We start from the raw sequence: 21,648 nt of genomic DNA, 5'->3' as shown, positions 1-21,648 counted from the left end.
CCAGTCTCAGGTGCCTGCTTTTGTAAGCACAAGTCAGTGTCATCTTGAAGTGTTTGTCAGTGGGATTTTTCTTACCAGCCTAGCAATTCAGTTCCTCCAAGCTGAAATGAGGCTGTGATGTACTGTAATTTGATATGGTTCTTGACAGTTGGTACTTATTCTCTGTTCAGGTTTGAAGCAGACTGGGGAAGCTCCACCTGCAACTGACTGTATGGAAGGCACACCCCGCACACCTAATAATACCTTTGAATTCCCATCTCCTTTGGAAAACTTGCAGGAGGAGGAGGGAGAATCAGAGAGGTAACTATGATGCCCTAGTTGCTTGAGCCTTGGAAGAGAGTTCATGTGACAGTGGCTCTTGAAGCTTAGTCTGTACTGTTAGCGACATCATTTGTATTCAACATTATCGGTATAAGTAAGGAATGTTGGTCTCTGTCTGCTGCTGTGATAGTACTATGAAACTGGGAGGGTGAGGCTGACACATGGACAAAATGTTCTGAGTAGAAGGTTAGGCCTTTACTCAGAGATTATACTGAATGTCTGATTGGGGTGAAATTCTCACATGAGCTTCCCTGATAATTTCTTTCGCTCTTGCAGAGTGGTTGACATGGGAACACCAAAGTCTTTTCGCAAGTGAGTATGGATACAAGTGTTTGAACTTGACTGAAGTTGTTTCGATTTGAATAGGTTATGAAGTAGAATGCAGTAGTGTTCATTGTTCTGAGCCAGTGCAGTTGTCTGCATGATCTTTCCTTGTCTCAGATAACGCATATACGAAATGAGACGTTGGCATCCATATGTAGGACAGGTGGTGGTGTGAATCATATAGAGAGAAGCCCTTTGATCTGTGAGTGAAGTGCAGTGATTGTTGCATCTGCTGATTTGAATTGATGGGTTAGAGAGTTGAGAAAATCTACATTTTCTTTTTAAATCTGTGTATTGCTGGTAGCTCTGTGTCTGCAGATAGATAAGAAAGAAATTGTAACCTACCCCTTCACCGACTTGCTATTTGACTTCAAGTCAAACCTTCATTTATCTGTATCATTAAAAGGAAGGTTATGGAAATACTGTAAGAACAGATATTTGTTCTGTAAGGAGCAAAATGAGAAAATGTGCCTGTAGGTTCTGACATCTCCAGCTGTTAGAGAGAGTACATTCATATTGCTTTTCAACTGATGCATATACTTAGATTTTATATTCTTCCTTCCATCTGTGCCTGTAATGGGAAGTATCTGACATATTTTTTCATGTTAGGGTGGACAGTGTTGGCTTCTCAGATGTACAAAGTGAAGATGAGCTGTATGATTTTGACATGGACACAGACCCTCCCAACTGGCAGCAGCTTGTGAGCCGGGAAGTGTTGATGGGGCTGAAACCCTATGAAATCAAGCGCCAAGAAGTAATTAATGGTGAGAAGGATGTTTTTCCTAGCTCACTAAGCACAAAGTTGAAACCTATCTTCTAGAGCTCTGAAGTTCTTAAAATTGTTGCCATATCTCTTTAAGTAGGTAGTTAGAGTCCTGCTTTCCTTTCTTGCTTCAGAGTTGTTTTACACCGAGAGAGCTCACGTCCGCACGCTGAAGGTTCTGCATAACGTCTTCTACCAGCGTGTCACCAGGGAGGGGATCCTGAACTCCAGCGACAAGCGGAAAATCTTCTCAAATCTGGAGGACATCCTTGGGCTTCATGGTAAGAGCAGCTGAAGTGCCCTTCAGCTTTGTGGTCTCAGCTGGAATTCTGGAGACAAATGTCTGCAAAGTTTAAGCAAGTGACCGTGAAACAAGAGGCAACCTCACGCGACACTTCAGATGAGAGAGAAGACTACAGCTGTTCCTCCTTTTGCACGCAGCTTTTCGGTTTTGATTTACAAAGACAGTTCGATAAAGACATGTGTCCAGTGTTTCAGATACTTGCTTTTTCTTATCAGTGTGTACAGGCTCTCTTGGGTTGATTTATGCTTTGATAAAAGGAGCAATGCTTTGCTGAATGGTCTTCATGGGTTGCCATTCAGAATGTTACAACTCTTGTTGAAGAGAATATGAAAACAAATTGCAAATACAGTATTTTTCTGGAATAGCTTTTGTATTAAAATAAGTGCTGGAAATTAAGCAAATTATTTGATCAGTATTAACAGAATTAACCTTTTTTTTTTAAGTTGTGTTGAATGATCAGATGAAAGCTGTCCGGAAGAGGAACGAGACTTCTGTTATTGGTCAAATTGGGGAAGACTTGCTGTCCTGGGTAAAATCTCTTTTTGCTTTCTTGTACTTAATATTTCATACAATGACAAACAGAGTTAGAGGTTAGTGAAGGTAATTCCCAGCTAATGGGAACTGAAGGTCTTAGAGTTGTCCTTTCTATGGAGCCCACACAGAGACAGAGAATGAGGTCGGGAGGAAAGGAGGAAGAACTCGTATGATTTTCATTTGGCTAGAGATAAGAGTAATTTAAGGAAGAAAAAAATAGTTTCCTTATGATGTGTGGGTAGAGTAGAAAGGTAGTTTTGGAAATGTACAAGTGAGAGTAGGATTTTGAAAAATGTAATAGCACAATTTATTTCAGTAACACTGAACTAAGCTTGATGTTGCCTGTGGTGCAGTTAAAAGATAGTTAAAAATATGGATTTCAATCCTAGAACTTACATAGATGAACCTTTTCACACTTATAGCACTGTTGCAGGTTTCCTTTCTGAGCTGCAAATAGCAGGAGCTGGAGTGACGTAGATTCTTTTAAAAACTAAATTCCCTCTTGGGAATCTCCCAGTATGTTGTTTGCTTTCAAGTCTAGGTAAATTAGTGTTGAAGGTTGATCTTATTCTGGGGAGACAAGGCCTTAAAAACAAAGTTAAAATGATTTCTCTTAGTTTGCTAGCAATTCCCTTCATCGCTGGTTCTGCTCTGTGGCTATGTGTCTGTTGAAAGTGGCACGTGCTGTGAACTTGAGCCTATCTAAATTTGGCTTTCTTGACTTTCTGGCACAGTTTAGTGGACCAGCAGAGGAGAAGCTGAAACAGGCAACCGCCACATTCTGCAGTAACCAGCCCTTTGCTCTAGAGGTCATCAAGTCACGCCAGAAGAAGGACTCTCGCTTCCAGACTTTTGTGCAGGTGAATTTTATGCCAAGGTTTGAGTTGCATGAGGGTGTGGCTGGTGATCAGCATAGCATAATGAATTATTGTAGATAAAGTTGTTATAGTTAATGACATCGTGTCTAACATTGTCTTCAATCACTGGATCATTTCCAATACTGTATTTATCACTGCTAATCATTTCTGGAGTGAGAAGCCTTTAATTCTGGGGAACACAGAATGTCCTGATAGAAAATGCTGGAAAGCAAGACTGTCCCAGGCAGGAGATGGCATCTTACCCAAGGTGGCTATTTCCCAAGGATGAGTACTACTGTGGGGAAAACTGCTTATAGTAGTGTAATTTTGCTGCATGCCAGAGGCAGAAGACAGATGATACACACTTATTCTGCTTGCCAGGAAGAGGGCTTGAATACATGTGGCATTTGAAGGGGAGAACATTATCTCCATTACCACAGGCTGGGAAGAGCTCTGGTAATACAGGGATTGAGGTGATATTGCAGAATGTACTGTAGTTATACTATAGTGTAAAAGCCTAAACTGATGTCTTCCCTGTATGGCAGTGACTGAGATGGATTGGAGGTGCTGCCAGGCCTCTGTGAAGTAATGAGGGGAGGAAGGTGCTGCTGTTGTGATGAGCCTTTCCTACATGCAATTGCAAATGGAGAGGGGATGTGTTGTCTGAATGATAGATCTTGGCATTTCTTGTCTTGTGTTTAATTACTGGAAAGAGAAGTAATAGACATTTATGTGGTGAATAGATGTTGCACATTCAGGTAATTATAGTCTTAATAAAAATGACAAATGTAGTTATTGTGCTGTTTAAATTTAGGATGCTGAGAGTAACCCACTGTGTCGCCGGCTGCAGCTGAAGGATATCATTCCCACAGAGATGCAGAGGTTGACAAAGTACCCCCTTCTGCTGGATAACATCGCTAAGTACACAGGTAAAGCCTTTTCACCAGGCTTGGTGCGTGCAGCTCAGCAGGTTTTCTAGCCAAATAGGATTTCAAAGCGTATGTTGAAGAGCAGTTCAACTTTATGGGTCGCTGTCTGTTTTCATCATGGTCTCACTGCTGCCTTCCACGTGGGAGGGCAGGTACAGAATGGAAATCAATGACAAAAAAATACCCAGGCTTTGTGTCTCAATTAAATTAGTTTTCCTTCTGAGGATAAAAAAAAAGGAGGTTCAATGTGAACTAAGTGAATGACAGTCTGCATTGGGTTGCAGGGTTATGTAGAGTGCAGTATAATCATCTAAATATAGTTAAGAGGGGGGAATGCTAAAGTTTGGAAGATAAAGCAGACCCCTCTGCTTAGGAATGTTACTGGCAAAACAACTAGCCTGTTTCCTGGTTTTACACTGTTACCCTTAGTAACAGTTTTTAATGATTATGACAACCAAAGAGAAGTGAAGAAAATATTTTCTGTGCACTCATAGATCTGATTGTATAAGAGTATGTGATAATGTGAATAGCTGGGATTATATTCAGAAGAAAAAGAAACAGAGGAAAAAGGGTGGATTGTGTAACTCTTCCTTGTTACATGCTCTTAGCAACCAAATCTTTAGGAACTTACTGAGAGGCAAGTTGCATTTGTGCTATTGTTTTGAATAGTCAGTAGCATGCCTGTTCTTCCTGTAATTTGCTAGATATATTTAACTCATTTCTGCAGTCTTGAAGAAGGAAATAACTGGAAAGAACTCGATCCTGAAGGATGATCCTCTATTTGTTTCAATAAATTGGTTTTCAATAAGTAGTATGCTATGATAAATTTATTTTATTTGTGAATAAAACATAAAGACAAGTAAATCAAACTAGGAAAGCACATTTAAAGTGAATTCCAATTTCCAGGTAGAGGCATTTAAGAGAGAAATAGAATAAGACTTTCAATAACAGCAATCCTTAATTGTCCATTACTAACACAAAAATGTGAAGAGTGAAGAATCTAATGAAAACCTATCAAGTTATTCTGTTCCCTGAACAGGCTTGGATAGACATAGGGCATACTTCTGATAGAGGAAGAAAAAAAGGGAAAGAACTGTAGAATGTAAGCAAAAATCACGTGGTCTCAGGGCTTATGGCAAATGAACAAAACCCAGATCATACAGAACAGATGGATTTTTTAAAATTTAAGGTCAAGACTTTCTTGTAAGAGGCCAAGGGTGTTTGTGTTGGTTTGCAGTTTGTTGGTTTTTGGTGTGTTTTTTTAATCAATACTCAATATTGGTCAGAATTCTCAATATCTGGGAAAAATGCACATTCAGAGTACAGTCTGACCTCCACCCCTGAGGTCTGACATAGAACAAGCTTTGTAACATCTTGGATGTTATGAATATAATGTCAACTCAGAATCTGGAGCAGATTGAACTTGGAAAGAAATACTTTGCTGCACAACAGACATCAACATAATCTTGCTCTAGCCTTCCTTCCTCATCTGTTGAGTCTCTAAATCACTACAGAATGTTTTCATGTTCTTTGCAGAACACAAAGATATTTCCAGCATAACAGGCAAAAATATGATTAATAATACCACAAAATGCCTTTTCAGCTTTACCAGCAGATACTTGCTGCAGTGTAATTTCATTACTCATAAAAGATATACTGCATTTACAAGTTCTCTCTGATCATAATTAGGAAAGCATGTGATACACCATTATCCTTGCTGTACTTGTTTATTTGCCTGTTAGCTAAACTCTTAATGTGGCCTGTGGCAGTGGGAATTGATGGGGTTCACCTGTGTATATCTGTGTACCATCAAATGACATTGACTGCAAAGATAACTCTTGTTTTCTTTTGCTGTAATGGAAGACTGGTTTTTATAATCAGACTGCATGAGTGTAGCCAGAGGTACTTTTTTTTCCCTAAGCTGTTAAAATAAATACAGGCTCTCTGGATGGAAGGAAAATATTATGTAATGTATTTTTGGAGGCATTTGCATTATGTTTCTTTGTCTGTTTATCTCCCCTCCAAAATAAAGAAATAAAAAGGTTGGAGAGAAATACAGAAGCCAATAGTCAGTTGCTGTGACTTTGGCTGACTGTGTGTGGTCATAAATATCTACCCCAAGACCCTCCTCATACCGTGGTGGAGTCTCAGTAAACATTTCAGATTTCTCAGAATACTTCTCAGATTGATATGTGTGCAGTGAATAGCTGTCACAAGCCCCTCAAAAGGGAGAGTAACAAGTGCTGTGCCATGTGTGGTGATCATCAGAGGCCAATATCTTGTGCAGAGTAAAATGGCTGGTCTCCTGTTACAAATCTAGTTTTGTCATTTCACCTTTGAAATGCAGTGCTTATTGTTGACAGCCTGTTGTGGGAGTTCCAAGTTGACTTCCTCACATTTGAGGTGGGCAAACTGCAGTAGTTTTCTGACTTTTTCAATCTGTATTGGAAAGCATTATTACATTTCTCTTGCAGAACTGCCTGAAGAGAAAGAGAAAGTGAAGAAAGCAGCAGATCATTGTCGTCAGGTCCTTAACCACGTGAACCAGGCTGTCAAAGAATCTGAGAACAAGCAGGTAGGAGGTGAACAGAGTGAGCGTCAAGGGTTGGGGAGAAGAGAGCTGAAGGGCAACAAGCTGTTTAAGACACCAAGTTTCTGTAGTAGTGACTTCATATTGAGCTTAAAGATGTTTTTGCAGCACAAGTATTTCTGTGAGAGGAGGAATCTGGAGTATTTGGGAATGTGTAGAAGTATTCATGCTTGCCTGCACTCTGACACCAGGGAGGTTTGCTGTAGTGACCATGCTCGTTGCATTTCTGCAGCATTTGGAAGACTATCAGCGTCGTCTCGACCTGTCCTACTTGAAGCAGTCTGAGGATCCCATGATGGACGAGTTCAGGGTGAGTGCTGACATTAGCGCAGTCTCTGCATAAGTCGTGGTTGCAACCCTCTTGTTCAGCTTGTGGCTCTTTCTGATACAATCTTCTGATGTACAGTCAAAATGATCCTCAGACATAACCATTTTGGTGCAATAATTAAAACAATCTCAGAAATGTGAGATTTGCTGCCTTTCTGAAGATCTCTGTGGATGTAACAACTTGTTGCTGCATTTGCTGTTGGCTGCTGTCAAATGGAATGGGCAACACCCCGGCCTTGGAGCAGGACTAACTTGTGATGGAATTTTCCTGTTGCAGGTGGACAGTGTGCACCAACAGACACTTGGAACTTGAAACAATTTTCTTTCTTTCTTACATCTCCCTGAAAGATAGTTTCTGCATGAGGGCTCCTCCCTCTCTTCTCCTGTTTTGCCTGTTTCTTGTATAGATTCTCTGTTGTTTATTTATCACTCTCCTATCTTCCACAAAGTGTGTATCCAAAAATTTTCTCATATGAAGACTTTTCTATGGAACTGTGTCATGTATCCTTCCCCAAATAAACTGCAAGCATTTAGTCAGGAAATGAAGAACTAACTGGCAGTTATGAAATCTTGCTGTCATTGATTGTAGACTCTGAGACTTGGAAGGAATGACTTGTGAAAATTGTCACTTCTACTTGCCTGCAGATCTAAATGTCACAAGCACTGAAATGACTGTAGAATTCATTAACATTATAAAGTCCATCAGATCATTGGAATGATTTGTATATCAGTATATCATTTGTGGGCATACTTGACTTGCAAATCAAGTGTTGAAGCATTAACCAGTTGTAGTACTAGAACTGCAAACTTTATATAGCCTGTTGGAAGAACTCCTAGAAATCAGATGACATCCTAATGCCTTAGTAACTTGACTTAATATGGAAATTCTCTATTCTATGACCCCCCAGCATCTGCCAAAAGAGCAGTGAAAGAGGAAGAGTGATAACAAACATCTCTCACCAGATTTTGGTTTACAAGCAAATTCCCTACTCCTGCTCCATGCTTCTTTTTCTAGGCTGGATTTAGATGCTCGTGTCCAAACTGGGGTGCCTGTCCTAGCCTTTGCTCTCACATTCCCATGCTATACAATTACTGCCACAGAAATCTCATAGTGCTACTTTTTTTTTCTTTCCTCTGGTGACAGAACTTGGATCTAACAAAGAGAAAAATGCTTCATGAAGGACCACTGACTTGGAAGGTTAATCGTGACAAAACTATTGGTGAGTGATATAGTTGGGTTTGTGTGTTTTTGCTGAGAAGGACAGAAAGAGAAAGCATTTCTGCAGCTTCCACTTAGGATTCTTACTGCCACCTATAATATTGCTTGTGTGTTTCTTGGAGCTGATTAAATTATTCTTGTCAATTCTGAAATGTGCTGGAGTATCATTAAGGCCGTGCAGGGACACAGCAGTCAGTCATGAGATGATCCAATTCCATCTGTGGCTTTCTGCTGTACTTTTGATGAACAAGATTTGCAAGCTTTGCCTAGAATGGCGTATCACTGATTACTGCCTCTGCATGAGTAATCAAAAATGCAGCCTTTTACTTCTGCAGGGGTGTGATACAAAAGTATGAATCTTTACCTCATTATGGCTTCTTTTGCACTCTGTGCAGATCTCTACACTCTGCTTCTGGAGGACATTCTGGTGCTGTTGCAGAAACAAGATGATAAACTGGTACTGAAGTGCCATAGTAAAATCTTGGCCTCGACAGCTGACAGTAAACACACTTTCAGCCCTATCATCAAATTGAACACCGTTCTGGTTCGTCAGGTGGCAACAGGTCAGTGTAACCCATTGAAAAAGCAAAAGAGGAAGCCAAAAATGAAGATTAGATCAGTTGAGGATAGATGATTCTGTCTAGAGTTCCAGTGTAGAACATGCAAAAATGCGTAGGCTGAACTCTCAGTTGTCCAGCATCTTGCTTTGTATGTATGAGCTGTTTAACTTGTTTGCATCAGTAATAGGCATGGCTTGAGTTTTAACTAGATTTCTAAATTAAAGTATTCTGATTCTATTACATGGAAGGTACTCTGGAAATTATTAGGAGGAAATAAATATTTCAAAGTGGTTTGGGCAGTAATGGCTCTTTTCTTTGAGGACTAATAGACAAATTTCCTTACTAAGGAAAGATCGATGTTTGTGTGTTACAGCATCAGAGAGTTATCTCATGAACTCTTTTATGTGGGACAAGGCATCTAATGAAATTCTTCCCTCCTTGTGTTGCTTCAGATAACAAAGCTTTCTTCGTCATCTCCATGTCAGAAAATGGTGCTCACATTTATGAGCTGGTGGCACAGACTGTTTCAGAAAAGAATGTGTAAGTAACTGGTTTAGCTTCATCTGCTTTGTACTTGCAAGATCTTTTTCATCTGCTTGCTTGTACTGATTGTGCAGGTGTCCATGAATTACTTCAGTTCCTTCTCTAAGCTTAGTTTAAAACATAGCTACATCGGCCTGTCTAGGAAGTGTCTAAGGATGGTCTCTCCCAGCTTACAGAAAGTAGGGGGAGGGGTATATACACATGCTAGTGAGACTGTATGTGTATCTGTGTGCATCCCCCCGTGTGTTAAAATAACTGTCCCATACATACACTCAATGCTTTTGTTGTTACTTCCCGACTCACTCCAAACCCTGTTCTGACCTCAAAAATGCTTCATCCTTGCATCTATAGTCTCATGTGACTGACTGCCAGATAAGTACCTGAAGTACTTAATCCTGCATCTTCTTGCAGAAGTAGGTAGCTGTGCAGACTGAGACTAGCATCGTAAGCACCCCAGTGCATGAATTTGATTCCCTACCGAAATGCTTTTATCCTTCTTTGGAAGAAATCCTCTTCTTCTAAAGTATAAGCAGAGTGTAGACTTACTTGTTTAATACATTGCAACTGTTCTAGTGTGTTACATATGAAACTCTCTTCATCGATATGTGAAATGTCATTTAATGCTTCCATATATATTTACACATATTAAAAAACTGCCTCACCTGACAATTCCTGCTAAAGTTTAGTCATTCATTTGCTTCTACTGAAGAGTATCCTGGTGAGGTGAGCATTATGCTGTGGTGCTTCACTTCACTTGTGGCTGCAAGGAATTGAATGTATTGACTGAGGAACTGAATGTAACAGAAATTAGAAAAAGGGGGAAAAAAAAGAAAAAGAAAGGTACTTTTGTTGATAAGAAAAGCAGTAATAACACCAGCTTGATTGAAGAGGTGATAAATAGAAAAGTATTCATTATGTTTCACATCTTGCATGTTTTTATTTGATGTTTCTACTGCAGATGGCAGGACCTTATAGCTCAGATGGCAGGGACTGTAAAAATGGGGAGTAGCAGAAGAGTGATTCCATTACCACAGTCAGGACCGGGCGAGTAAGTAAAAGTAGCTGGAGGAGGACGGGCTGGGTTTTGGTGGGGTTTTTTTCCTACTATCCCTTTTTCTGCCCAAAGATTGCCAGCCAAAGCACAGATTCTCATGCAGCAATTCAGATACATGTGACAAAAAGCATATGTTCATTCTTTCCTCCCTGCAGAGAAGAGCGTGAAGAAGAAGAGCAGCAGAAGCTCAAAGAGCAGCATGACATTCCTGCCAGTAGTCTACAAAGTCCAGGTAAAACAGTGGGCCAGGTAAATGGTATCAGTAGATTTGCTACATGGAGTGCAAATGTGCCAAGACATACTCAGCGTTGCTTGGAGATCATTTGATAGCTTTGACATTTTTCTGGAAAGGAATGATTTCTTTACAAGTCATGTAGAGAAGTGATATTGAACCTCTTGGAAATGTACCTCTTGCTATTTCCATCTGGTTTATAAATTGCACAGAATGATTCTTTTTTTCCCCTGGAAAAAAAATGGCTTCTTCTTAAGTCTAAGCTCAAGAGCTGTATTTTTAGTGTTTTCAGAGATTTGCACGTGAAGCAGGAGTTTCTGCAGTTCAGCTTCATGTTTGATGTAGTTGTTTAACCTGAATTCATATTTTCTGTTTACTAGATAAAGATTTGGGCCTTGAATCTCCCTTAATACTGAATACTCAGTCTTCTTCACCCATCATGTCTGAAAAGTCCAAGGTAGAAAGTCTTCTTGTGTCAGAAAGACAGTTTGATAAAGTGCAGCAGGCAGAGCTGACGCTTAAAGATTCTTCTGCGTGCTACGGACACACAGCCACCAGTTTACCTTCAGTATCAGAAGGACAGTGGGCCCTGGATGCATTAAGGAACTGTAAGTATCTGTGGGCAGTGTCAGGTGGGATGTGATCTCGAGATGGAAATTGTGAGGTCAACCTTTTAAATCAGTGAGCTAAAATAAAATCTAAAGCCCATTTCTGTTAAATATCAGTTCTGTCTGTGCTGTAGCTCACAGCATAGCAAAACAAATGGAGCTGACAGCGAGGACTTGTAAGTTCTGTGTTCACATACTACTGGCCTTTTCTTTGGCTTTGAGCACCTGACTGTTTCTCAGTGGTTTTTCTATGTATAAAATGATTCAAAGTCCTTTTCTAATTCAGAATGCTGTACAACTGTTCCTGGTGCTTGTTTTCAGAGACTGGCAATAAGCTAATCTTGGTCTGCGGGGTGTGTGGAGACAGCATTAGTGACCTAGCAGCTCATGAGTGTTCAGATTTAAAAGAGCAGCCCTGTGACAGCAGCAGTGGGTCACTCACATTTGGATAAGAGCCTTCCACTTGGATGAGTGACTGTTGTATGAAGTCACAGCTCTTTTGGGGTGTTACGTGAGCGTTACATGATGAGGATGAACAGTCATCTTAAGCTCTTCACTGCATCACATTTCTGCTTTGAACAATGTGTCCTTATTATGAGATGTTTGGTTGGGATAATTTGAGAACTAAAGGAATGTGGGTTGAAGTTCAAACAGGCATAAATTTACATGAAATTTTAGGGAAAATGTGTCTTCAGATTGATCTGTCACTTGCAAGTTGAGTGGAATGTTCTCAGTGTGCTTGCTTCTCAGGTGGGAATCCCCTGCTACAGCCAGAGCTTTTAGCTCATTTAGGGGCATGGGTAAAAGCTGGGCACTGGCTTGCACTCCAGCTCACTTGCTGGATAATGTCAGTAAACGGCTTCCTTAAGCAAGATGGAACTTGTACTGACATGTTTGCTCTCGCTTGTAATTGAACACATGGAGTAATGCTTCAGACCTTATATATTGCTTTTTGTCCCTGTTCTTCCTCCCAAGGCAAAGGGAGGGATGGCTGCTATAAGACAGACCTTCTTGAAAGGGTGGCCTTTGTGTCTAGTTTAATCACTGTTAGGGAGGTTGTGGTGTGGGAAGCCTTGTGAACGTTATCTCTCCTTGCAGTGGGCTTGCTGAAGCAACTGTTGGTCCAGCAGCTTGGCTTCTCTGAGAAGGGCAGCCTGGAAGACCGGCAGCGCTTTCCCAGGTTTAGAACCGTCTCTCAAGAAGCCCAAACGGAGAGTGGAAGTGATCCTGGACTACAGCACTCCGACAACAACAAATGTCAGCAGCCTGCAACAGAGGAAACGCCGCTGAGAAGCGGAGCTGACGAGTCCACAGGTAGTTCTGGCCTCCGGACTTCAGCTGAGTCGCCAGGCTCAGGGGATGCCACGCAGCTGGCGGGCAGAGACCCCAGGTCCAGCGGTAACTTAGCGATGGAGCGCCTGAGCGTGACCCTGGAGGGCTCGGCTGCAGAGCTGGAAGGGCTGGCTCCTGATGAGAGCGGGGAGCATTTTTTTGATGCTCGAGAAGCTCACAGTGATGAGAATCCATCTGAAAGTGAACTAATGGAAAGGAAGGAGGAAGAGGATGTGCAAATACGGATCTCAGGTGAGCATATGCCTTTCATTCATTGAATGGCACTCCATCCAGATTCAGTATCAGAGACTTCTTCTCTGGCTTTCTATGGTACAGGATATATTAAGTTAACTCCAAGACCTTGACAATCATTTTAGCTCTGAAAAGGACTGTGCAGACATGTATCTAACGAAGTACCTGTTTTATGAAAGGAGAAGCTGAAATATTGTGGAGTTAATACACTGTGACACACTGTAATTACAGAAGCAGTGGGCACAATGCAGGCTTTTGATTGGGGTTGCCACTGGGCCACTTTATCTCTCAACTGACTTTCGAGACCTGTAAGGAAAATCTTTTCCCTGAAGGCAAAGCACTTCCTCAGTCTGTACACACACAGCCCCCGTGACTCATGCTGTTTTGTAGATGCAATGTTGGCTTCTAATCAAGCTTCAGAAAATAAACTTAAGGAGTTTAGCTTTGCACTGTAATTGTCTCCTGCAACCTTACCACAGTCTGAAGCTCTTAAAAGCGTATTATTTTTTGTTATTTCTGCTGTTGTTACTACCTATGCTGTATTTGCCAGTTACATCTCAAAGTGCATCAGTTCCAGCCTTCAAGAAGGTTATAGAGCTGTTAACTCAGCAGAAGACAAGCCCAAGACAGCAGCTGTGGGCACTTTCATGGGACTTTGCCTGCCTTGTGTTGAGAAAGCCCTTTGATTCTGATCAGCCAACGTGGTGACATAGCACTAAACTTAGCACACAGGTTGAGGTTTATCTCATGCTCGTTGTAGTAGAAGTTAGCTACTAGTAGGTAGATTCTGTATGACTATTAGTCTTGAAGTCTCTTACCCATAAATATACTTATTTAAAAATCAAAGTCTATCAATGTGAAGAAGCCAGTTTGTGACTGTCTGAATGCAGCTTTCCAACTGCAGATGGAAAATAATTTTCCTTTCCCTGAATTACTGAGACAGTTTAAATTATTAAAACCGAGCCAACAACTGGAAGCATCCAATTTATTTGTCACCTGTTATGCTGTTTACTTTCTTAACTGTGCAGGGACATCAAAATGAGATTGACATGGTTTCAGTCAATTCTGACTCCATATGCTCTGTTTGCTGTAGTGCCATAGAGAAATTATGTCATGTAATCCTATTGCTGGGTGCAGGTTGGGAAAGCATTTCTATCTCTAATTGCATTATCTTTTAACACATCATCAGCAAGCTAAATTGTAAAGCTAACCCATCTAAAAGCATCCTCAGCACTGTAGCTAGTAAGTGGGGGTTAGCAATCTGGCAGGCTGGGTTTTTTTGTCAGGTACCATTAGTATAAGTGCAGAGTTTTCAGACGTTACAATAGAAACACACATTTTTGGGAAGTCAGGGTAGTAGGTGATCTGATAGTAGGTCATCATGTATTTCTCAAACTTCAGTCCAAAACCCAGCCATGATCTCTGAAGCCCAGTTCAGACCCAAGCTCGTGTGGTCTGATGGAAGCACTACTCTGTGTAGTGTTCACAAATGATTTCTCATGGCCATTTTAAATTGCCTCAGGGGATGGGCCTGTCGCCACTTACCTTTCTGAAAGTCTGCTTAAACAGTCCACAGTTCAGTAGTTCTTGGTGGTTATTGAGCTGGAGGTGTTAGTAAAAGGCTGTTCTCTTAACAGGAAATTATTTGATCCTTGATGGGTATGGAACAGTGCAGGAGAGCTCCACGGATGAGGAGATTTCGTCTCTGGTCCTTCAGTGCACTGCGGGTGGCCGCGCCTCTTTGGACTCTGCACAGCAGCAGCCACTTTCCCCACGGGACACCCAGTCGGATGGAGGGAGCTCCCCGTTTGCTGAGGAGATGATGGCCTCCCGCTGGGGGGGAGTGGAAGAGTCCTGCTCCTTTGTAGCAAGCCCTCACTTCTCTCTAGAGTCACGCGTGCAGATGATGCAGTACATTCAGAAGATAGAGGATGACCTTGAGAAGTTAAAGGTACAGTATGTTTGCATGTGCAGTATTGAAGTTTTCATATTCCTCAGGTTTTGTTAGAGAAAAGAGCTAGAAAAGAACTTTTAGCAGGAAAAAGGCAGCCATGCCTTTCTTAATCTTTTGAGTCTTGCCTCTGTAAGCTTTTGAGGCAGAAACTCGCTGTTTTGTTTGCATTAAGTTGTGGGTTATGGGGTGGCAAGTGGTTCTGCTAGAGCTAACTGGGATGTGTATTACTTGGATTCAAGTTTGGAGAGATTCCTGAGGGACAGGACAAGACAAGAGACTTTTGAAGGGATTAATGGCCTGAGGAATATGGATTTCTGACATAGAAAGACTTATCAAATCTATTGCATGCTGCTGCTAATGTCAAATGAAGATGTTAAGCTGCAGTAGACCAGTAACAACGTTTTCAGCCTCATTATATTTTTTGTATGTGCTGGAGTTTCTCTATGATACAGCCATTGCTGTAGGTTTATAGCATCTTCATATGAGACATATCAACGTGTTAAGTCAGTAGCCAGCCTTCAATTTAACTGAAATCTGAAAAGAAAGTGAAACACTGCATCCAAATGGAAGGCTTGATAAAGATGCTGATAAAAGAGCTGAGATCCATTGTGAGTCACTGTGCAATATGGTTGATTCCAGCTCTCTCACCTGTAGTGAAGCCCTCTTTATTCACTTGGCAAGTAGAGAGAGAGCCACTTGAGTTTTGGGGTTGTTTTTGTTTTTTAGGAGGTTGAGGAAGACTACACCATTCTCCGACGCCAAGGGCTGGCTGGCTCAGCCTCCACAGGAGAGCACTCAGGTATGCCTCCAGACTGGCCATAATTGGTAGCATAAACCATGTTAGCTTCAGACATTAAGCAAAGAGCACAAAGTCAATTATTAATGTTTCTCAGCCCCACACAAAAGGTTTCACTTAGTTCAGCAGCTCTCCCAGGGCTGAGACCGTGCTGATTGCAGAAAAGGTCAGCTGAATCCATTGAGACTCCCATGAGCAGAGGAGCTTGTTGCTTCCTCTGAAAAGCTTGTTTGCAAGCTGTCTCACCCCTACCTGCCAAAGACCTACAGCTCAAGATGTACAACTTCTCTTTCAGAGATGACTGGATTGATGTAAAGTCCTAAAGGGAGACTTTTGAACGTGTGGAGTGATTCCAATCTGTCTTTTCTCTGGGGTGTCTCTGCTGCTGTGTAAAGTGGTTGCCACGGGTCCCTTTAAATCGACCTTAGGCATCCGGGCCGTGTAATTGCTGGAATTACTAACAGAGGTCCTAAGGTTAAATGGCTGTGCTGGTGTGACATGCTTTCTCTGCCAGTACTAGTGTTCAGAAATGTGAAGCATTCATCTCTCATTGCACCCCTCCTCTCTCTCACCACCACCCTCTTTCTCTTTTATTCCCTCCTCCAGACAAAAGCTAGTCGTGCTTTCAGGAGCGGCTGAAGACTGGATGAAGAGCATCAGGACACAGCACCCACTGTCTTCTTTGTGGACTCTGAGACGGGAGGGTTTGGACCATCCAAACGTGAACTATACTCTAGCAAAGCAGGCATGGGGTGCTTTTGCTGTGGGGCAGCTGCACTATCTTGTCAGTGAGGGAGTCTCTTTTATTCTGCTCCTCTCCTTGCTACCAGTAATTCATTTTTTCAGAACAGAAAAACCAAACCAAATGTACAGAGCTTTGGGTGTAGGATATAAAAATGTATTTAGACATTTAAAAAGAAAAATCAATGTATTTATTTGACTTCATTCCTTGTATCAAAAGCACATTTTAATTTTTTAATCTGCCTTTTTTTGTTCTAGTTTAATTGGGTAGTGACAGTTCTAGCCCTCTGCATATAGCACACCCTGCCTACCACTGCTCCTGAACCAAAGGTCAGGGCTGAGGGGAGAGGATGTGCCTATGTGCAAGTGTATCTTCAGTGGACTGGACTCTGCACTCCCTGCTTGCAATCGAACTGCCATGTGAAGAGCTACTTAGGAAGGTGTTGGGATGGCTTGTGGCTGGAACTATCTGTATTCAACAATTGCATGGGAACTGCTCATGTACACCACACGTGTCACAAGAATTTTCCATGCACTGAAGAGCCAGGCACTTGAGATGGGCAAATTTTCTTGTTCCCCTCTCCCATTAGAGGTTTCCTTTGTTGATGTGCAAGATCAGACTGGGAGAGCAGAAAGATAGGTTTAATTTTTTCTTGACTTTGTTGGCTTTGATCATTGTCTCCTTTGTAAAGTGATAAAAATACTTGGACCTGCAGCACTTTTGTAACTCTTCTCTGGATCAAAAAGAAAAAAAAAAAATGCAAACCCAGAAGTGTTTCAAAGATGTGGGGCAGATCTGTCCCTGATTCACTACTGAATGGATAAGGGCTGCCATTGGAGTTAGCCACAGGTACTGCTGATTATAGGGCCAGTAAGTTTTAGTACCTGAAAGTATGTCTTGCTGAGGGTTTGGGACGGGGTTTGGGCTTTTTTTGGGGGTGGAGTGGATTGGTATTGGGGGTTTTCTTTTGGTTTTAAAAAAACCTGCTTTGTGCCAATGTGTTCTTACAGGAGCAGAGGTGTGTGAAACGAAGGCTAAACCAACTCTCTAGTACTTCCTTAGGCCTCTCCTAATGGGTGTTGCTGTCGGAATTTCTTCCAGTCTGGGAACAAGATGGTAAAAATCAGACTACCAGCAGAGCTAACACTGGACAGCCTAGGCAGGCTGTGCCTCTGCTCTGAGGTTGGGCTTAGGGCAGGCAGTTTCTGCTTGGCATAGGCTGGTTCAAGCTGTGCCTGTGAACAGGGCTGCTAATGGAAAGCGTGTCAGGCAGTCTCTCTCTTGCACCCTCTTCCCAGGTTTTAAACTATTTAAGGAACCCAAACTGAACAGCATGCCAAACCTGTGAATAGCTTTAGCACCTCAGAACTCTGTAGCATTCTTTGCATCACTGCATGCATCGTGAAGCGCTGAGAACCTGTCTTTGGTCAGCATAAAGGTCATATGTGCTGCTGCTTAAAAACAAATGTGTTCTCTTTGGCTGCTGCCAAGAAATCAGATCTTGCCTTCATCTACTCACATAGGAAAAAAAACAGTTCTTGTTCTTCTCATTAGAAATATGCAAGTGATAGGTTCCTGTAAAAACTGACAGAGGTTGAGCAGAGGTGGTCTTGGTCCTGGTGTGAAAGCTGGAGCCGTGAGCCCTTACGGAGCAGGGGGGAGTTTCTCTTGTTTTAAGAGCCAGTTGCACAAAGTATCATTTTTCACCAGTGGATCATTGCACTGCCAACAGAAGCCAAAGTGCTCTCTTCCAGGCTGGCAGGAGCTTCCTCTTTGGAACACACCAAGGCCTGTCCTCTTGCACCTGTGTGAGAATACTGTCAGTATTAGCTGAGCACTTCTGTTCTTACAGGGGCGGGATATCCACGTCTCACCCTCAGCCATACGGTTCCTTTGATTATAAACATCTCGACTTCTCTGATAAGCCCCCAAACTAGAAAGCTGTCTCATGCTGATGTGGCACCTTTTACCTGATTCAGCCAGAAAGAGAACTGTGCTGTAGCCATGCTTGGTGTTTAAAGGCCTTTCTCTGCCTCAACTCCCCTTCATCAGTTGGCGTGATACTTGCCTGGATCCACACACTCCAGAAACAGGAGCAGTTACAATGACTTGAGCTATCCAAAAGCTTTCCAGCAGGCTGCTAATTGCAAATCACCACTGAACTCTGTTAGAGTGTAGTCTGGCTTTTCATGAGTGTGCTGGAAGACCAGCAGGGACAGGATCTGTGCAGGCCTGGTTGCTTAAAACTCTTTCCTTGTGACTGAAGACAAAGTCCTTGTTTCTCTGGCTTTCTCCAGGTTGCATGATGTTAAGGCTCACGGTGAGCAGCATACTGCACAAGAAGCATATAGCTGTTGGGATAGGCAAAGGGAGCAACCTGCCAGTGCTGCCTCTGGTTTTGTCACCTTTGCATAAGCATTTTGCAGTATCATCCAGAGCAGCAGATCACAGAGGGCTTTAAGGGAGGAGAGAAGACCAACCCATTTGAACCCAGTTTTGTGGACAATATAAATGGCACATCATGCTCTGTCCTTTTTGGTTTTTGTTTCAGCTGGTTTTCCTCTGCTACAAATAGGACATTACTCCTCTAGAAGAATAATGGTGAGGTCCATTATCTTCTGAGAGCAGTAACCTGAAATGATGGGTGATTCCTTTTATCCTCTCTAGCACATCTACTGTATGGCACACCTCAGGCCGTGTCTCACTGTGTAGAAGGAGCTGGAACTCAAATGCACTATTCAGGATTCTCACTTTAGTTTCCATCCCCCCCTTTTAAGCCATAAGATTACTCTTGTAAAATTCCTATTTCCACTGTAAGGAAGCATTTTAATTTGCCCCTGGTTGGTAGTTAATTGATTGCACATTCCCTCACTCAAAGTGGACAGCAGAGCAGGACAATGTTCTCTGGTTTATTTGTCCCAGCCTCTTCTCTCCAGTGCTGTGGTTGGAGTTTTTTTTCCCCAAATAAAAGCTGAGCAAGGGTTTCTTACCTTAGAAACAAAGATGTGTAGCAACCATTCTTGCATATCCTGCTGGGAAGTGGTTTCTCTATTAAAAGATACAGTTCATGGACAAGCAAACAAGTCAGGCAGGTACTTTCTGGAATGGGGAATTTCCTTCTCCTGTAGAAGAGCAAATACTAGGCTGGTGTTTGATTACTCTGTTTTCCTGAACATACCTTGTCTGTAGGGAGGAGAGATTTCTTCAACATCCTTTAGTTGGGGTCAGAAAGAAGGATGAGGAATGTAAACCTCAAGAGCTACGAAGCCTAGGTGGTTTTGGTCAGCTTTCAGACAGCACTATGCCTATTTCTAGTGTTTCCATAAAACCTGTGATTTACAGCCACTGTCCCTGTTGTTAGAAGATGGGTCTGGTGCTTCAGCAGGTGACCCTGGGTTATAATCTCAGCACTTGATGGTATCTGGTATTGTTTGCTCCCTCTGTTCCCCAAAGAAGTCACTTAATTCCCTCCCCTTCCCCCAAAGGTGCCAACTGACAAGCAGATGTACTGCAAAAGGGATACTGCAGCCAAAACACTGCTGTTTTACTTTAAGTCTTGTGGAGCTCTCTTCATACTAGAGTATTTTTATTTTCTTTGTACAACATACAATCATGTACTCTTAACAGAGATTTACTTTAAAGAGAAGAAAGAAAAATCTGGAAGTATTCTTTAAAAAAATACACAAAAATCTTTATTAATAATCCTGTATTTTTACTGATCATGTTTGAATGTCTAAAAAGACTTTATTGTTCTAATTATCCAGATGTATGTTTGTAAAATAGCTCTTTTATGACTTAGCTGATAAGGTTGTATGTTTCTGGAATTAAATATTGGTCACTTAAAAAAAAAATCTGTTTTCAGGATCTGGGAAATAGAAAATTAAAGCGTTTCAAATATCATTAAATAAGCTTAAAGGAAATCACTCTTGTCTGCTGGATTTTTTGGGAACTGTTTTGTTTTAATTGCCTGGAATGTTTGGCAGGACAGACTGTCTTGATTGGTACAGGAAGCTTACATTTGGTACAAATGACCTTTCAGAAGCTGTTGTTGCAAATGTGGGACCCCCAGTTCTCCCGTTTAACACAATTCTTACTGATCGGTCGCTCTTCCTTGAGGAGAGAGAGAGCCTCCTGCCAGAAAGCTGGAAATGCTCTCCCATGGGCACTGCCTGTACCCAGCACACTGGCAAAGGGAGCAAAAGCTTTGCTTTAATTGTCTGGTTGAGTTAAAAAGATCCTGTAGTTCCAAACGCTGTTTCCCCTCCTGCTGTGCTGTCTGCTGCTAGTTTCAGAGGAGGAGGTTTGGGCCACTTGAGCGACCTTGGTCCTCGCTGATGAGTTCACTCTAACCATCCATATCTCATCCCCATCCTAACCTTGGGAACAAGCAGTGCAGGAAATGGATGTTTCTGAACTTCTGGCAGCATGTCTCATTTTGTATGTCTTCTCCAAAGCTCTGTGTGCAAGATGATCCTTGAAAAAAGGGAAAGAAAACCAAATCTACTGAGTCGCCCGAGTCTTAAAACTTCTGTTATGGAAGGCATGGTGTTCAGAATTTCACAGGTGTTTAAGGACCTTGACCAAATTTCTGCTGATCAATGTGAGATAGTGAATATCTAGTCTTATTCAACTGTATCTCCTGAAAGAACTGAATTCCAGATCAGTAAGTAATCAATGCTTCTGCACCCATCACCTTCTGGACTTGGACTTCTTTGCTTCTCTGTGTTGGTGTACACAGCAGGCTGTAATCTAACAGAGGTACTTGTGTATGGTATATAATAGAATGAGGATCATGCTAAACCATAGCAAAAGAAAGCACATGGAATAAAAGAGCAGCAGAAGAGCTTGTTTGGGAGCTGCCTCTTAAAAGATGATGGTGTTTGCTTCTTTGCCAAATGCAATCTTTATTGTACAGGGAAGAATGTCCCTATGTTGAGCAGTAAGGAGGAACTAGCACAAAACGTCAAGTCCAAGAAAACAAACAAATCTGCCACTTGATCTAAGCTGAGGATGACACTTCAGGATGTTCTGTGTGGTAAGTGATATCCTGCTTGTGTTTAGCACAGCCTGTAGTGCACCCATGGCCACCCTGTTTGTTTCTGCAATTGGTAGATGCGGTTTAGAGGTGGAATTCCAGAGTCCATTGGGCTTCAACAATAGTTTGCCTGTGTTTTGTAGAGGGAATCCTCTTCCTTGCATGTCTCTTGGATTTAAACTTTACACCTTGGACTAAGTTTGGTTTCTTCCATCAAGTTCTTTTTGAGACTGGTTTCTCTGGAGTGTTCTCAAAGACCGCGTGTGTGAAGTGATGTGTGCAGCAGAACAAGACACTTGTTTTCCTCTCTAGACTGCTCTGCTTCACCAAGTTAAGAGTTTCTGGAAGATGAATCTTTCCCCTTGTGCCCAG

At 42.0% G+C, this 21,648-nt stretch overlaps 1 protein-coding gene across 5 annotated transcripts in view; it reads left to right on the top strand.

The window, feature by feature from the left end:
- Positions 1-20,161, top strand: part of ARHGEF12 (Rho guanine nucleotide exchange factor 12) — a 72,164-nt gene extending 52,003 nt beyond the window's left edge. For all 5 annotated transcript variants that reach the window (XM_062013922.1, XM_062013927.1, XM_062013924.1 and 2 more), the window contains 19 exons: positions 171-300; positions 598-633; positions 1,255-1,409; positions 1,543-1,689; positions 2,156-2,241; positions 2,981-3,106; positions 3,918-4,032; positions 6,507-6,607; positions 6,855-6,932; positions 8,094-8,169; positions 8,564-8,731; positions 9,181-9,268; positions 10,230-10,319; positions 10,481-10,557; positions 10,938-11,165; positions 12,264-12,749; positions 14,387-14,700; positions 15,430-15,502; positions 16,106-20,161. In XM_062013922.1, coding sequence (XP_061869906.1) covers positions 171-300; positions 598-633; positions 1,255-1,409; positions 1,543-1,689; positions 2,156-2,241; positions 2,981-3,106; positions 3,918-4,032; positions 6,507-6,607; positions 6,855-6,932; positions 8,094-8,169; positions 8,564-8,731; positions 9,181-9,268; positions 10,230-10,319; positions 10,481-10,557; positions 10,938-11,165; positions 12,264-12,749; positions 14,387-14,700; positions 15,430-15,502; positions 16,106-16,116 — 2,585 coding nt within the window. In that variant the 3' untranslated portion in view covers positions 16,117-20,161. The remainder of the gene's footprint in view (positions 1-170; positions 301-597; positions 634-1,254; positions 1,410-1,542; positions 1,690-2,155; positions 2,242-2,980; positions 3,107-3,917; positions 4,033-6,506; positions 6,608-6,854; positions 6,933-8,093; positions 8,170-8,563; positions 8,732-9,180; positions 9,269-10,229; positions 10,320-10,480; positions 10,558-10,937; positions 11,166-12,263; positions 12,750-14,386; positions 14,701-15,429; positions 15,503-16,105) is intronic.
- Positions 20,162-21,648: the final 1,487 nt, after the last annotated feature.

The sequence above is a fragment of the Colius striatus genome, chromosome 23 (genome assembly GCF_028858725.1).
Source record: "Colius striatus isolate bColStr4 chromosome 23, bColStr4.1.hap1, whole genome shotgun sequence".
In the NCBI taxonomy this organism is placed as follows: Eukaryota; Metazoa; Chordata; class Aves; order Coliiformes; family Coliidae; genus Colius; species Colius striatus.
This window is presented reverse-complemented; position numbering and strand designations above follow the sequence as displayed.